Below are 18,669 nucleotides of genomic sequence, written 5' to 3' on the forward strand. Positions count from 1 at the left end.
GATATAGAGGGCTATATATGTATATATAGTACTGACAGTGTTGTTTAACCACCTAACTGAATTCTAACATTGGCTAACAGCTACCTAATGACAGTTACAACTGAACAAAACAAACTGATCATCCCTTTGCACAAGATCACAAGTTGAATATTGTTTTATGAAATGAATGAACATGTGTTAATTGAAATGACAAAAAATACCCATCAGTTGTATCAGAGAGCTGCTGGTTGGTTTGGTGATAACCTATACATACAAACAACAACCAAAATACAATATTAAGACAGATTTTAGTTCCTGAGGAAAAGACTTGGAACATGCAGCTTCAATGTCAAGGAGGAGTGTTAATTGAAATGACCCATCAAGCTGCCAAATATCAGTTTTTATTTTCCTGTTTTTTAGGCAAAAAAGAGTCAAATAATTGTCAGAATCAGAATATTTAATTGTCCTTATTTCTATCATACGTTATGCTTATCAATAGCAGATTTTACGTGATTCTATTTTTCCTATTTCTGTATAAATTCATGTTATGCCATTGAATAAAAATCTGCCTTATACAATTCAGTCCCTTTCTTCCATTTTTATTACCTCCTTGTATATTTCTTTTGAAAATAACCAACAACATATCTTGTGTTAGATTTTATCTTAATACCAATTGATTTTAAGATGGAATCTAACATGGTATCAAAGCCTAGAGCTCATCTTCTTGGTTTGATAAAATCTAACATGGTATTAGCGTCTAGAGTTTATTTTCTTGTTTTGCCTATTCTAGTAGGCATTGCTTGGTTCGGTAGACATCTATGGTGGGAGGATGTTGGGAAGTCTCACATTGCTTGCCTTAATTTCTCCGGGTGCGGTTTCTATATCTGTTAGATAACTTTACATAATGCCAATTGGTCTATCAAGAGCCTAGAGTCCATCTTCTTAGTTTGTCTATTTTGGTAGACATTGCTTGGTTCAGCAGGCATCTGAGGGGAGTGGAGTGTTGGGAAGTCCTATATCGCTTGTCTCAATTCTCCGGGTGTGATTTATATATTTGTTGGACAACTTTACTTAATGCCAATTAGTTTTAAGATGAAATCTAACATCTTGATTTTAATAACCTTAGAAAGGTTTCAGAATTCTGGAAAACTGTGACATACTGCTTAATTTAGGACCTTTACCTTCTATATTTACATGTGCGAATAGAACATACAAATCTTTCAATCCCCTCCCAAATAAATTCATGTTTTTATTTGACCCCAGCAAAAAGCTATAGCTCTTCAGTTCCCAGTCTGTGAAACATGTTGGCGATTATATGCTTTGAAATTCACGAGAACACTCGAGTCTTTTTTTATTTTATTTTATTTTTAAGCAAGCAACCTTCTAATACTGTCTACGGTTCTAAGTACAGATAGAAGTAAATATTGTAATTGATCAACAGAAAAACTCAGCAATTGAAATCGTTGTCATAGCTCAAAAAATTGGTAACCTTTACAAGTTGAGATGAATATTGTAATGAGTAAATATTGTTTTTTATTATTTGCTAAATTAAATTAGGCTTAATTACACTCTTAGTCCATAAATTCAAATAATGAGCAATTTTAGTCCTACAAACAATTTACCATCCAAAATTTAACAGACGTTAATGATATGGATTTTATGCTAAATAAACATTAATTATATATTATTTAATTTCTTACGTGTCAAATTATTTAATAATCAAAATTTAAAAATTTTAAATTCATTTATTTTAAATTTCTCTTTCTTATACGTGTTAATTTTTTTTTTTTGCGTTTTAGATCTGAGCATGGTATAAAACTGGATCCAGAACGGCCCGTTCTCCTTTCAAAACGCTCGTTCTCCTTGCAGCACTTGCAGAACGGCCTGTTCTCCATTTAGAACGGGCCGTTCCAGATGTAAAAATACACACATGACGATGGATCAAAACGGGCTGTTCTACTTGGACGTTCCAGTTTCAAAATTAACAGACTACGCGTGCAAGCAAAACGACCCATTCTGCTTGGAGAACGGGCCGTTCCAGTTGCAACATTAACACGTATAAGAAAGAGAAATTTAAAATAAATGAATTTAAAATTTTTAAAATTTGAATATTAAATAATTTGACACATAAGAAATTAAATGATATATAATTAATGTTTATTTAGCATAAAATTCACATTATTAACATCTGTTAAATTTTGGATGATAAATTGTTTGTAAGACTAAAATTGCCCATTATTTAAATTTATGAACCAAAATTAAGCAATTTAAATTATGAGGACCAAAATTACTCTTGCACTAAGGGCATCTCCAATGGAAGCAACTCATTTGAGTTGCTTCATGCATTGAAAAATGAAAAAAGTGGTCCTTAGTGTGTCATGTCAGCATTAAGCAACTCAAACACAAATTTACTTCAATGTTAAGAAACTTTAAGAAATTTAACTTTTAGAATTTTTTTTCTAATCATTTATGAACCAAATTTAAATTAAAAAAGAGAGGATAATTGCACTACAATGAAAGAAAATAAATTACGAGAAAAAATATACAATAAGTAAATATTAAAAATAAAATAAAACAATAGTAAATATATAAATATTATACAAAATTAATTTTCATCATTATTATTTCCGAAACATTCCCAAATATGTTCAATAAGATATGTTTGAAATCTGGTAAGGAACGGTTGCTTGAGGAAGCAACTCTCTCTTCTTCAAGCAATTCATGTTGCCACGTCAGAGTTTTCCAACGGCAAGAAACCGGGGCTTGAATTGCTTCATGGGACAAACAACTCACACCGGAGACCAAAAGTGCAATTAAGCCATTAAATTATAATCAATATGTCTTAATTACCATTTAATCATCAATAATAACTGTCGGAAGAATGTAACTTTATTATTTGGTTGTTAACGATATGCATGTACAAGAAATTAATTTTTTTTTCAAACCTCTATTTTTATAATTATTTAGATGGAATCCCTTTGAAAACTACTCTGTCACTATGTGCTAGTTCCTCCAAGACTACGTTAACCTTGACAAATAATTTGTCGGGACTCGGGATTACTACACCTGTATACAAGACTCCTATTCAAAACATTCTCTCATTCGTACATTTAGACAAAGGTGCTTCCAGATTTTAGCTGAAAACAAAAACATTAATTTACGATTCAAAGTTAACTTGCCTATAAATGCCACAAATAATCTTGGTACCACCACAACACATCTTTCTCACACTTCATTAACCAACCTGAAGCAGTTCTTCCCATAATTGTCACACTACACTACCAGCCACCATGGTATCCAAAAATCATTTGTTTCATATTTCATTGGCAATGCTTTTGTGCATGGCATTCTGGGCTCTTCAAGTCTCATCTCGCACTCTCCAAGATGCCTCCATGTATGAGAGACATGAGCAATGGATGCTTCGTTATGGAAAAGTGTATAAGGACCCTCAGGAAAGGGAAAAACGTTTCAGGATATTCAAGGACAATGTGAATTACATTGAAGCCTTCAACAATGCTAACAATAAACCCTACAAGCTAGGCATTAATCAGTTTTCAGATCTCACCAATGAGGAGTTCATAGCATCAAGAAATAGATTCAAGGGCCACGTGTGTTCCTCAATCACAAGGACTACAACTTTTAAGTATGAAAATGTAACTACAGTACCATCCTCAATAGATTGGAGACAAAAAGGAGCAGTGACACCCATCAAGGACCAAGGCCAATGTGGTTAGTGATTGATGACTTTTTAAAAAATTCAAATTAAATTGAATGACTATTATCTAACTAATAATTTGTCTTGCAGGATGTTGCTGGGCATTTTCTGCTGTTGCAGCAACGGAAGGAATTCATAAACTGAGTACTGGAAAATTGATCTCTTTGTCAGAACAAGAACTTGTTGATTGTGACACAAAGGGTGTGGACCAAGGTTGTGAAGGTGGTCTTATGGATGATGCATTCAAATTCATCATCCAAAACAATGGACTCAACACAGTGTTAAGTGTGTAGTCTAAGTTCTAAAATTGAAGTAGTCCCACATTGTTTAGTTTAACTTACTTATTAAGTCCCACATCACTTAGTTTGTAATGCTTGCCTCTTCCTTATGCTATATATATAGAGGCACCTTGTAAGGTTTAAGACACACCAAAAACAAATACTCTTAGTATTGTTTATTTCTCTCTTCTATCCTTTTATTCTCTCTTTTAATGCCAGTTGCCTAACAACTGGTATCAGAGCTCTAGGTTCGGGAGAGTATTCTTAGTATGCTCTGTGGTTGCAGTTTTATCTGATCTTCCACAACAGAAAAGAATAATCTTCAGTTTAGAGAGTGAGAGGAGAGTATTCTTAGTATGCTCTGTGGTTGCAGTTTTATCTGATCTTCCACAACAGAAAAGAATAATCTTCAGTTTAGAGAGTGAGAGCTTTTCTCAGAATTCCTCAGTTTAAGAGGAGAGAGTCTCAGTTTAGAGAGCAAGAGCTTTTCTCAGCAGCAGAGCAATGGCATTAGAAGAAGGGAAGGTGAAGATAGAGAAGTTTGATGGTAAAGACTTCGGCTTCTGGAAGATGCAGATAGAGGATTATCTGTATCAAAAGAAGTTATATCAACCCTTAATAGGGGAGAAGCCAGACGATATGAAACAGGAAGAGTGGAACTTGCTAGATCGACAGGCTCTTGGCGTGATCAGGCTGACATTGGCCAAGAATGTCGCGTTCAACATCGTCAATGAAAAGACAACTGCAAGTCTGATGAAGACACTATCAGACATGTATGAGAAACCATCTGCAGCCAACAAAGTACACATAATGCGTCGGTTGTTCAACCTTAAGATGGGAGAAGGTAACCTTGTGATTAATCATATTAATGATTTTAACACTATTCTTGCTATGTTAGAGTCAGTACAAATCAAATTTGAAGATGAGGTGAAGGCATTGATACTATTGTCATCATTACCGGAAAGTTGGGCTGCAACTGTTACTGCAGTCAGCAGTTCTGCAAGGGATAACAAGTTGAAGCTCAACGACATTCGCGACCTGATCTTGAGCGAAGATGTTCGCAGGAGAGATTCCGAGGAACCTTCCAGTTCTACTTCCAGTTCAGCATTAAATACTGAAAGTAGAGGAAGAACCACTCAAAAAGGTTACAACAGCCGAGGAAGATCAAAGTCAAGAGCTAAAGGTCAACCAAAATTCCGGAATGACATTGTTTGTTGGAATTGTGACAAGAGAGGTCACTTTACCAATCAATGCAAAGCTCCGAAGAAAAACAAGAATCACAAGAAACGTGATGATGATGAATCAGCAAATGCAGCAACTGACGAGATAGACGATGCATTAATCTGCAGCCTAGATAGTCCTATTGAGTCATGGATTATGGACTCAGGTGCGTCATTCCACACCACTCCTTCTAATGAATTGTTGACTAACTATGTTTCTGGAAGGTTTGGAAAGGTTTACCTTGCAGATGGCAAACCTCTGAATATTGTTGGAAAAGGAGATATTGCCATAAGGACCTCAAGTGGGAGCCATTGGACACTGAAAAATGTCAGACATATCCCTGCCTTAAAAAGAAATTTAATATCTGTAGGGCAGCTGGATGATGAAGGGCACGAAACCACTTTTGGAGATGGAGCATGGAAAGTCAAGAAAGGCAATCTCATTGTCGCTCGTGGAAAGAAGCGAGGGTCACTTTACATGGTTGCAGATGAGAACATGATAGCAGTTACTGAGGCTGCCAATAATTCATTCTTGTGGCACCAAAGACTTGGGCACATGAGTGAGAAAGGAATGAAGCTAATGGCGACAAAGGGTAAGTTATCAAAACTAAAGCACGTAGATGTCGGCACTTGTGAACACTGTATCTTGGGAAAACAGAGAAAAATTAGTTTCTCAAGGCAAGGAAAGACACTGAAAACAGAAAGGCTTGAATTGGTGCATACAGATGTTTGGGGGCCAGCTCCAGTGAAATCTCTTGGAGGCTCATGCTATTATGTCACCTTTATCGATGATGCTACGAGAAAGGTATGGGTTTATTTTCTCAAAAATAAACCTGACGTGTTTTCTGTGTTTAAAAGATGGAAAACAGAAGTTGAAAATCAGACAGGTTTAAAGTTGAAAAGTCTGAAATCTGACAATGGTGGAGAGTATAATAGCCACGAATTCAAGAACTTCTGTTCAGAACATGGGATCAGAATGATCAAGACAATACCAGGAACACCAGAACAAAACGGTGTTGCAGAAAGAATGAATAGAACATTGAACGAGAGGGCTAGGTGCATGCGGATCCAATCGGGCTTGCCTAAGGTGTTTTGGGCAGATGCAATCAACACAGCAGCATATCTCATAAATAGAGGACCATCAGTTCCTTTGGGTTATCAATTGCCTGAAGAGGTATGGTCTGGGAAGGAGGTAAATCTTTCACATTTAAGAGTATTTGGCTGCGTGTCATATGTTTTGATAGACTCTGATAGTAGAGACAAATTGGATCCCAAGGCCAAAAAGTGTTATTTTATTGGTTATGGTTCTGACATGTATGGCTACAGATTTTGGGATGACCAAAACAAGAAAATCATCAGAAGCAGGAATGTCACTTTTAATGAGAATCTATTTTATAAGGATAGATTTTCTGCAGAATCTATTGATACAGACAAGTTGCCAGAGCCTTCTGAGAAAGTAGAACTTGAAGAAATTTCAGAAAGCGACATAACCAACAGAAGCCAGAGTACAAATATAGAGGTTGAATCAGAACCAGCATCTCCTCCTTTGAGAAGATCCTGCAGAGTTTCAGTTGCACCAGAAAGGTATTCTCCTTCATTGCACTATTTATTGTTGACTGATGCTGGTGAGCCAGAATACTTCGATGAGGCTATACAGGGGAATGATTCTGTCAAGTGGGAGTTAGCAATGAAGGATGAGATGACATCTCTTCAAAAGAATGGTACTTGGTCGTTAACTGAATTGCCAGAAGGAAAGATGGCTCTACAAAACAAGTGGGTTTACAGGCTGAAGGAAGAATCTGATGGCAGAAAAAGATACAAGGCGAGACTTGTGGTCAAAGGATTTCAGCAGAAACCAGGAATTGACTTCACAGAAATTTTCTCTCCAGTTGTAAAAATGACTACCATCAGAGTCATACTGAGCATTGTTGCTGCAGAGAATCTTCATTTGGAGCAGTTAGATGTTAAAACTGCATTCTTGCATGGAGATTTAGATGAAGATATTTATATGACTCAGCCAGAAGGTTTTAAAGTTTCAGGCAAGGAAAATCTTGTATGCAAGCTTCATAAAAGCTTGTATGGCTTGAAACAAGCACCAAGGCAGTGGTACAAAAAATTTAATGAGTTTATGCAAAACTCAGGATTTAGCAGATGTGACATGGATCATTGCTGTTATGTTAAGAAATATGTTAACAGTTATATTATCCTTGCTCTATATGTTGATGACATGCTAATTGCAGGGCCAAATATGACAGAAATTAACAGGCTAAAGCAGCAATTGACAGACCACTTCGAGATGAAGGATCTTGGTCCAGCTAAACAAATTCTTGGCATGAGGATTTCTAGAAACAGACTAGAAGGAGTCTTGAAGTTGTCTCAAGAGAAATACATAGAAAAGCTTCTTGACAGATTTAATGTTGGAGATGCCAAAATCAGGAACACCCCTTTGGGAACTCACATGAAGCTCTCAAAGAAGCAATCTCCAGAGACAGTTGAAGAAAAGGACCACATGTCAAGAGTACCATATGCATCAGCAGTTGGGAGCTTAATGTATGCCATGGTGTGCACCAGACCTGACATAGCACATGCTGTTGGAGTTGTCAGTCGATTCCTATCGAATCCCGGGAAGAAGCATTGGGAAGGTGTAAAGTGGATATTAAGATATCTGAAGGGTACTTTAGGAATAAATTTGCTCTTCAAAAGAGGTAATTTCACTTTACAAGGGTTCTCTGATGCAGATTTGGGAGGAGATTTGGACACTAGAAAAAGCACCACTGGTTACATTTTCACCTTGGGGAGAACTGCAGTGAGTTGGAAGTCTAAGCTTCAGAATAGAGTTGCTCTCTCAACTACCGAAGCTGAGTACATAGCTATCTCAGAAGCAGCCAAGGAGATGATCTGGCTAAAGAACTTTCTCAGTGAATTAGGGAAAGAACAAAAGAACGCTCCATTGTTCAGTGACAGTCAGAGTGCTATATGTCTTGCGAAGAATCCTGTCTTCCATTCTAGATGCAAGCACATTCAATTAAGATATCATTTCATTAGAGAATTGATAAATGATGAAGAATTATCTCTGCTGAAGATTTCAGGATCAGAAAATCCAGCAGATATGCTAACTAAGACTGTTACAACTGACAAACTGAGGCTCTGCATTACCTCAGCTGGTCTTCAGGGATAATTGAAGATAAAGAAAGCTGCACTAGGCGAAGGAGCATATGAACTCGATGCTTACAAGGAAGCTAACTAGGACTCAGACTCCAAGTGGGAGAATTGTTAAGTGTGTAGTCTAAGTTCTAAAATTGAAGTAGTCCCACATTGTTTAGTTTAACTTACTTATTAAGTCCCACATCACTTAGTTTGTAATGCTTGCCTCTTCCTTATGCTATATATATAGAGGCACCTTGTAAGGTTTAAGACACACCAAAAACAAATACTCTTAGTATTGTTTATTTCTCTCTTCTATCCTTTTATTCTCTCTTTTAATGCCAGTTGCCTAACACACAGAAGCCAGCTACCCCTATAAGGGTGTTGATCGAAAGTGCAACGCAAATGAAGCAGGGAACCATGCTGCTACCATTACTGGGTATGAGGATGTTCCTGCCAACAATGAGAAGGCACTGCAAAAAGCTGTGGCTAATCAACCAGTTTCCGTAGCCATTGATGCCAGTGGCTCCGACTTTCAGCATTACAAAAGTGGTGTCTTCACAGGTTCATGTGGAACTGAGTTGGATCACGGTGTCACTGCTGTGGGATATGGTGTTAGCAATGATGGGACTGAGTATTGGTTGATTAAGAATTCATGGGGAACTGAGTGGGGTGAAGAAGGCTATATTAGGATGCAAAGGGACGTGACTGCAGCTGAAGGACTTTGTGGTATAGCTATGCAGGCATCTTACCCGACCGCATAATTATCAAATTTTTGGACACTATTGTGGTATTTACAATTCTACTTATATTTTTTAAGTTTTAAGCTTCGGTTCCTGCTATTGAGTGTGTATATCACTGTATCCCCTGCATTTGTACTTATCAATCAAATACTATGAAGTGAAAATGATTAATTTAATGTTTATGAATTATTTCATTTGGATAAAGTATCAGAACCATACAATAAATGAGAGAAAAGAAGTATTAAGGCAGAGATCATAAGAGTCAATATTAAGACAGATTTGAGTTCCTGAGGAAAACACTTGGAAGTTGGAACATGCAGCTTCAATGTCAAGGAGGAGTGTTAATTGAAATGACCCATAAGCTGCCAAATATCAGTTTTTATTTTCCTTTTTTTAGGCAAAAGAGAGTCATAATTGTGAGAATCAGAATATTTGATTGTCCTTATTTCTCTCATACGTTATGCTTATCAATAACAGATTTTACGTTATTGTAGTTTTTTTATTGCTGTATAAATTCATGTTATGTCATTGAATAGAAATCCGCCTTCTACAATTCAGTTCCTTTCTTCCATTTCTATTACCGCCCTGTATATTTCTTTTCAAAATAACCAACAAGATGCCTTGATTTTAATAACCTGAGAAAGGTTTCAGAATCCCAGAAAACTGTGACATACTGCTTTAGGACCTTTAACTTCAATATTTACATGTGCGAATAGAACATACAAATCTTTCAATTCCCTCCCAAATAAATTCATGTTTTTATTTGACCCGAGCGAAAAACTAATAGCTCTTCCCGAGTTCCCGGTCTGTGAAACATGTTGGCGACTATATGCTGTGAAATTCATGAGAACAATCAAGTCATTTTATTTTTTATTTTTTTTAAAGCAAGCAACCTGCTAGTATTGTCTACGGTTCTAATTGCAGAGAGAAGTAAATATCGTAACTGATCAACAGAAAAACTTATCAATTGAATTCGTTGTCATAACTCAAAAATTGGTAATCTTTACAAGTTGAGATTATCCCTATTGTATAAAATTTCTACTAATCTATGTCAGTCACCAATAGTGTCAGATTTATTGTCCAATCAACAGAGAAGTTATATGATGGAAGACATCTTCACTGCAAGGAATTGTGAGGCCACCCATGGGATGATCATATCCAAACTCTTCCTCAGCTTGGCTCAACAAGCCTTGAAATGAAGGTTGGTTCAAGTATGATATGGGAATCGCGAACCGCTTCTGTTTTTCTCCAACATACACTGCAAGATAGCCCTTTGGAACTTTTACAGATTTTGAAGCTGCTTGGCCAGCTGTGAATGATGCCTGTCGAATAGCAGGTACACGGAAACCCATTTTTTGTGTTTGTCTGAAGGAAGAACGATATCAAATTTTTTAAGAAAGAATCTAAATGTTGATGCTTGAGGATTGAAATGGTATGTGTATGTGTTGTTTGCGAAGACAAAGGATAGTGTATATATAGTTTTTAAGATTCTCAATCCGTAGAGAAAATGACTATTAAAGGATGAGGGCATCCACATGAGATATCACATGGTGTTGTCTTCAGTGTCTCTATCAAGGATCATAAAGTTGTTTAGACGTGTGTAACACCACCTTATCAAACAATGGTCAACATATGATCTCCACTTGTAACCAAATGTGACGTGAAACTAAAATTTTATTCATGCATTCTTTGGTGCTAATATCTTCCACATTTTTGTAAACATGCTTTGGACATGTTTTCTTCACGTTGATAATACAGACTTTTGTTGAAGTACAGCTGGAAGGTGATTTCATTCTGGCTGATGAATTATAAGGTAACAGACAGCGAGAGATCATAGACCATTATATTTCTGAGATTTGAGATTATCTACTATAACATGTTACATTGATCCCTCAGCAAGTACTCCAAGGCAACACACCATATGCCCTTGTCTCTCTATTGGTCCCATGACTCTGGTGTCATAGCCCTCCTACTTCAATTATTCATCTAGTCAATAGTTTCTTTCAAATTCATTCATCTATAAATAATCAAGGCTGCAAGGCATTGAGGACAACAAAAATCATTCACATTATAGAGCATTAGAAGATCAAAACTTGCATCTTATTTACAAGTCGATCTTTTTTGGCATTCTTTTCCCAAGTCTCTACACATACAACAATGGGTTTTCGTTTACCTGGTATCAGAAAGGCATCATTTGCAGTAAACCAAGCATCTTCAAAAGCTTTGGACGTGCCTAAGGGCTATCTTGCAGTCTACGTTGGTGAGAAAATGAAGCGGTTTGTTGTACCAATATCATACTTAAGCCAACCTTCTTTTCAAGATTTGTTGAGTCAAGCCGAGGAAGAGTTTGGCTATGATCATCCAAATGGAGTTCTCACTATTCCTTGCGGAGAATATGTGTTTTTAGATACCACTTCTCGCTTGAATGGGTGCTAATCCCATGAAGATGAAACTGACTTAGATGTATATTATGTAGAAAAAAATAAGAGAGACGAGGTAATACTAATGTTGTGGGTGAACGTAGCAACTCACTGTATTTTTTATTGAATAAGAGATGACCTTTAAATAGCCATTTTACAACGTACTGAACTAACAAGAAGATAATAAAATATCTTATCAAATCAAAACTTATCAAAAAACTATCTTATCTAATCTGAAACAAAATAACTCAAAAGATAAATCAAATAATTCCAGATAACTTAAATCGGATATCTCGGATATCTCGGATATCTCGAATATCTCGGATATCTCGGAATCTCTAGAAATTTAAGATTTTCCAACAAAACTCCCCCATAATCTTAAATTTTTTTTTTATTTTATTTCGATGCCTCTTCCACCAGAGCGCGATACTCCTCCGCGTACCATGGCCCCGCGAGCCACGCGACGTCCAGCACCCCCGGCGCCGCGGTGGCCGATGCCTCTTTTGGGACAAAAAAATACCTGTTGTTCTTTGGTCCACCTCTAAACCCAGAAAATACTTCATGATGCCCAAATCGGTCATCTCAAACTCCCTCTTCATCACTTCTTTAAACTCCTCAACTAGCTCAGCTTTGCTTCCCATCTCACTCTTCTCAATTGATCTGATCTCCTCATCCATTTCTTTCTTCCATCTCTCATCAAGTACCGCCTCTTCAAATTTTATGTCTTCTGTTCCTGTCAATAGACATACTACATGTAACTCGTCAGTGGAGTTGTAGATGTCTTGCAGGCTCCGAGTTCTAAGCTGCTCAGGTTTATCATCTTCCTCGGAATGCTCATTGGTCCTATCCGAGCTTCTCCCTATTATCTCCGAGCTCTCCCTCTCAGAGTTCGAGCTCCCCGAAGTCTCTTCGGAGTTACTCCAGCTCCACTCGCTTTCCTCATCTACCTGGACATCTCGACTTACCAGAATTTTGCCTGTAACAGGGTTGTACAATTTGTAGGCTTTTGCCTTTTCATCATACCCGATCAAGATATACTTCTTGCTCCTATCATCAAGCTTTGTTCTGAGCTGAGCTGGAACATGACCGTAAGCAAGGCTTCCGAAGATCTTGAAGTGATGTATACTCGGTTTTTGTCCACTCCATGCTTCTTGAGGTGTCACATCATCCAATTTTGAATGTGGGCACCTGTTCTGTATATATATAGCACACTGTACTGCCTCTGCCCAAAACTTCTCAGGCATATTCTTCCCTTTAAGCATAGCTCGGACCATATCAAGAATAGTCCGATTCTTTCTTTCAGCTACTCCATTTTGTTGTGGTAAATATGGAGCTGTGAGAAAACGTTTTATACCTTGCTCTTCACAGTATTCCATAAACTCTGCCGATGTGAATTCTCCACCTCTGTCCGACCTCAAAGCTTTAATTTGCTTGTTAGTCTCTTTCTCCACCATGACTTTAAACTTTTTAAAAGCTTCAAATGCCTTTGATTTTTCTTGCAAGAAATATACCCAGGTCTTTCGAGAGATATCATCTATGAAAGAGATGAAATATTTCTTACCACTGAAGGATGCAGGAGAGATTGGTCCACACAAGTCAGTGTGTATCAGGCCAAGTTGCTCCTTTGCTTTGTACTCGGACGAGCTTGGAAAACTTGTTCTTGTATGCTTTCCGAGTACACACGCTTCACAAAACTTCTTGTCAAACTCAACACCACGTAGTTCGAGCACCAACTCCTTCCTTGATAGCTCGGCCAGGCCTCCAAAGTTTAAATGCCCAAAACAAAAATGCCACATCATGGCTTCATCCTTCACGTCCAGCTTCAAGCACTTATTTTGAAGGATGTTCAACTCTAGTTTATACATCCGATTCTTTTTCATCTCTACTCGGGCTATTAAACGATCATGTTTGTCCTTCAAATAAAGCACTCGATCCTTCATCAGAACCGAGTTGCCTTTCTCCATCATCTGCCCCATGCTTAAGATGTTGCTCTTAAGTTCGAGAACGTAGTAGACATTTCTTATTTCTCCAACTCGTCCATCTTTCTGCATAAACTTGATGGTTCCATGCCCATTTACCGCAACCTTGGAATCATCTCCAAATGACACGAATCCAGCCTTCACCTTGATGAGTTCGTTGAAGAAACTCTCTTCTCCACACATATGATTGCTCGCCCCAGTGTCCAAATACCAGACCGAGTTGTTTAAGTAACTCGAATCAAGCTCGGCCTCTGACTTCTCATCTGAGCTTGGAAGCTCAACTACTGATCTCTCCACGCAACTCAAGTTTAGCTCATCCTCGGAGGCACAACTCGGACGTAGCTTGGTCTCCGAGCTCTGCGTCATCATCAAAATTCCTGCTTCCTCGTCTTCTTCTTCTGTGAGAAGATTCTTCTCTTTCTCTTCACTTCGGCTTTTAGCTCGGCAATACTTTGCTATGTGACCGTATTTGCCACAGTTGTAGCAATTTGCCGATCTGCATTCTTTTGCGTAGTGGCCGAGTTTGCCACACTTATAACATTCCACCTCGGACCTCGGCTGACTTCCTTGGCTACGATCACCTCGTCCTTGTCCACCTCCATGATCACCTCGTCCTCTACCTCGTCCTTGATCACCTCGTCTTTTGCCTCGTCCTTGATCACCTCGTCCTTGATCACCTCGTCCTTGTCCACTTGATCTTCGGCCCTGGGTGTTCCGAGTTTCATTCAAATCAAGTTGCGCCTGTAATGCTTGATCAAGAGTACCCTTCATCTTCCTCCTCCTTTGTTCGTGGGCTTCTAGTGACCCAGCGAGCTCTTCCACTTAGAGAACTGACAAGTCCTTTGACTCATCAATTACGCATGCAATACTCTCGAAATCATCTGTTAATGATCTCAAGATTTTCTCCACAATTCTACTTGCTGGCATTGGCTCCCCATTCCTTCCGAGTTGGTTAGCCACCTTCTCCATCCGAGTTATGTACTCGGATACTTGTTCCTTATCCTCCATCTTCAAACACTCAAACTCTCCTCGGAGAGTTTGAAGTCGGATCTGTCTGACACGGTGGTTACCTCTGTGCGCAACCTCCAAGATCTTCCATGCTTCCTTTGAAGATGCAGCGTTTGCAATCTTCTCGAAGCCTGACTCATCCACGGCATTGTACAAAAAATACAAAGCCGATTTGTCCTTTACTCGTGTCTTTTCCAATGCGGCAATCTGAGCCACAGATTGGTCTTCGTCCTCCTCGGGTTCTTGAAACCCCTTCTCCACTATATCCCATAGACTTTGGGAACCCAACAGGGTCTTCATCTGTAAATACCAATTATCATAATTGGTTTTCTTTGACAGTTGTGGTACGGTCATTCCATTAACAACCTTCGCCATTACTCTCTCTTTCTTCTTTCCTCCCCTTCACAGGCGCACACTATTTTCCTCTCACACTCGGCACTCAGAGCATAAAGCTCTGATACCAATTTGTAGAAAAAAATAAGAGAGACGAGGTAATACTAATGTTGTGGGTGAACGTAGCAACTCACTGTATTTTTTATTGAATAAGAGATGGCCTTTAAATAGCCATTTTACAACGTACTGAACTAACAAGAAGATAATAAAATATCTTATCAAATCAAAAACTTATCAAAAAACTATCTTATCTAATCTGAAACAAAATAACTCAAAAGATAAATCAAATAATTCCAGATAACTTAAATCGGATATCTCGGATATCTCGAATATCTCGGATATCTCGGATATCTCGAAATCTCTAGAAATTTAAGATTTTCCAACATGTTAGACTGGACACAATTTTTGTAACCTAGTTGCTTATTTAAAGATATTCTCTTTCCCTCTATTTTTTGTTATCTTACTTGGGCAAGAGTAAACAATGTTTATCTAAATGAGAAATTTAGGAACATGAACCTTTTTTTTTTCACATTTTCTCCTCATTTGTCAGTCTAAGAATCAAAGGCACTAACAAACAGAATGCTCAGCTAGCACAGAATCTTCAAACGTTAAAATTGAAAATTCTTTTCTTGGTCCTGAGAAAAGAAAAAGAAAATAAGGATTTATTTCATTCGTGTGTATATATATATATATATATATAATCAAATTCTACCCTTGTTGCAGAAAAAGGGAAAGGTTCATGCAATTATATGGCAAAACATTATGATAAAATAAAGTAATTATTGTTATCTTTTTAGCTTTAAAGCCACCATTTTTGGTGTGTTAAAAACTTTGCTTCTTGCATTAAGCTAATAGTTTTATTTCATCTTGTAGATAAAAGTGAAAGAAAAGCATCGGTTCTCAGCCTAAAGTAGTAGTTCAGTGTTATTCAAGGGAAAAAGTAGACCTTGAAGTTATATCCTTTTTTCTTCTGCACCTGTCTTGGCAATGACGATGCTGCATGTCTGATTGGGGCCTGACACATCAAAATTTTAATTTATATATATATATATATATATATTAATTAAATATATATTAACTTTGTCGAAAATAAATTTATCTTTCTCTTTGGTCCTAGGAAAATTACCTTAGTTCTATGTTGTTAGGAATCATAAATTTGTTCTTTTTTCTGGAACAACTATGCCAGTTTTTGCTTACTGCAAGCAACCTTGCTCATAAAGGGAGAAGTGAAGTTTGAAAAAAAATAAAAGAAAGCACAGAAGAGCTACCTGAGTAATTGAATTCATTGTTATAGCACAAAATAAGGACAAGCTCTATGATTTGTTCATTCTAATCATCTTCCCACTCTATTTCTCGGGAAAGGATGACTTTTACAAGTTAAAATTAAGGTTGGCTCTATACAAATCTGTGGTCAGTCTCCTGTAGAGTTTGAGATTTAATTATAGCCTATTCAATCTACAAGTTATATGTTGGAAGAAATCTTCGCTGCAAGGAATTGTAAGACCACCCGTGGGATGATCATATCCAAACTCTTCCTCAGCTTGACTCAACAAGTCTTGGAATGAAGGTTGGTTCAAGTATGATATGGGAATCACAAACCGCTTCATTCTCTCTCCAACATACACTGCAACATACCCCTTTGGTGTGTCAACCACTTTTGAAGATGCATGGTTTGCAACAAATGATGCCCTTCGGATACCTAGCAAATGAAAACCCATTGTTGTATAGTATATCTTGGGACTTGAAAGTGGAGGATTTTAAATTCTGAATGCTTCGGGATGTGAATGATTTTTGCTGGCCCTAAATGTTTGTAACAATGAATATATATAGATAAAAGGATATATGAGAAACCATTGGCTACCTGAATTATTGGTAGGAGTAATGGGACCACCTGAGAGACAGGGGCATATGGTGTTGTCTTAGAGGACTTTCTCAAGAATCAACGTAACATGTTGTAGTAGTTAACTTTCTGAAGTGATGGCCAACAGATTTACCCATTTGAAAAGAAAAAAAAAATCAATAAAAGATATAATTGGATCATGTTGACAATTATTAAGGGAATGGAGCAGGGGCCATGTACTTAATCTATGCCAATTTCACACTCTGTTTGTTAGAATTTGGCTGCATAAAAATGTGGTTCATATAATGACTTTTGATCATGTGTCTAATATTAATTCTCTTCTCACCACCAACACTAATTCAAAGCTATCAATCTGGTCTGCTTAATGTTTACTGGTTGGTAACTGTCACTCACTCTAATGTTAGTTGTTATATGGTATTGGTAGACATATCTATCAATAGCACTGTCATCTCAATTATTTAAAGAAGCATGTGAGATGTCTAAAGCATATCCACCATTAGATTCACTCTATCAGATTGCATGAACCAACATTAGGTTCTCAGGTTGGTAATTTTCTGGCTATATCTCAGAACCTGAGTTATGCACTCCCATTGAACTTCCTAATCTTTGAAAAAGACCCGAGACAATACCATGTGATCCTTTGTCCCTTAATAGACACTATTGTGACCAATTGTGCAATTGCACTGCTGATGCTCTTGCCCCTTAGCAACTATATATACACTAGTTCTTGGGTTCTCATGCAACACAAGCCATCGTATCCCCCAAGAATCAGAATTCAAATATTTCTTTCATATACAAGTCCTTATTTGTTGTGTGGAGTAACAGAGAAAAATGGGCTTCCGCATGCCAGCTATTATTAGGCGAGCTTCATTTTCTAAAACCCATGCAGCCTCCAAGAGGGTTGAAGTACCAAAAGGATATCTTGCAGTCTATGTTGGAGATAAGATGAGACGGTTCGTGATTCCAGTATCATACTTGAACCAACCTTTGTTTCAAGAATTGCTTAGTCAAGCAGAAGAAGAATTTGGATATGAGCATCCAACAGGTGGTCTAACAATACCATGTAAGGAGGCTGAGTTCCTACATGTCACCTCTCACTTGAATGAACTGTAAATCATTCTAGAAGAGACTCAGATAGATTAGATGAGGCAAATTTGTACAGAAGGGGTTTTAGTTTATTTTGAGGATCTTCTATTTTGTACCAAAGTTGAAACAAGTTGCCTGAATTAGAATGCAACATGAGACGTTGTTTAATCACATTTTTCTTTTCTCAAAGTTTTAGTACATACAACAGTATCATTATCAAATTTATTTTGATATATAACAGCTAAGATAAAGGATAAGTGCAGTAATTCTGTTGGAGTTATTGACCAACCTTGAATAGGGTTGTTACTGCTGCCCTATTTTATTCCAATAAACATTCATTATCCAAAACAAGGAATCCTCGACATTGTCAATACAGTTTTAGCCATTTGTTTCTAAAGTTTTTCTATAATTTGTGGCTCATTCGTTTCCTGCTTTAGGCAACACATAGTAATTATATATAGTCAGTTAGTTTAGTACTCCCAGCGTCCCGTTCTATCATCGCTCCAAAAGCATTTTGATTTTCCAAGGGTCATTGCTTCTTCCATTTTCCTAATCAAGGAGCACGATCACATGGAATATCATTTACAGTTCAAGACCTATTGTTTTTCTTTAAGACAAATTTTTCTTTATTTGGTCTGGAAACATCAAACCTATGCTTCTTGCATTTAAGGTCATGGATTCATCCAAAAATGTGTTATATAAAAGCATTGGTTCTTTGGCTTCGAAAAACTTATAACTATAGATATAGATAATAAGCCATGGCAATGGTATAAGAGAAAGCTTCGTGTACATGAGTAGGCCAGTGTTAATCAAGTTCTTAAGTAAACCTTGATGTTAAGTTCA

At 37.4% G+C, this 18,669-nt stretch overlaps 1 protein-coding gene across 1 annotated transcript; it reads left to right on the plus strand.

Annotated features, from left to right (window-relative positions):
* Position 1: 1 nt before the first annotated feature.
* On the plus strand, positions 2-9,956 carry LOC109813266 (senescence-specific cysteine protease SAG39-like). Its single transcript, XM_083061830.1, has 4 exons — positions 2-3,708; positions 3,785-3,972; position 5,660; positions 8,697-9,956. Exons 1-4 carry the CDS (start codon positions 3,270-3,272, stop codon positions 9,098-9,100), a joined length of 1,032 nt encoding a protein of 343 aa, XP_082917956.1. The 5' UTR covers positions 2-3,269; the 3' UTR covers positions 9,101-9,956.
* Positions 9,957-18,669: the final 8,713 nt, after the last annotated feature.

This window comes from Cajanus cajan, chromosome 8 (genome assembly GCF_000230855.2).
Source record: "Cajanus cajan strain Asha chromosome 8, NIPB_CcT2T_4, whole genome shotgun sequence".
In the NCBI taxonomy this organism is placed as follows: domain Eukaryota; kingdom Viridiplantae; phylum Streptophyta; class Magnoliopsida; order Fabales; family Fabaceae; genus Cajanus; species Cajanus cajan.

Coding starts and splice junctions, on each gene's coding strand:
- LOC109813266 (XM_083061830.1), top strand. CDS start 3,270: ATGGTATCCAAAAATCATTTGTTTCATATTTCATTGGCAATGCTTTTG. Junction 3,709..3,784: donor CAAGGACCAAGGCCAATGTG/GTTAGTGATTGA, acceptor TTTGTCTTGCAG/GATGTTGCTGGGCATTTTCT.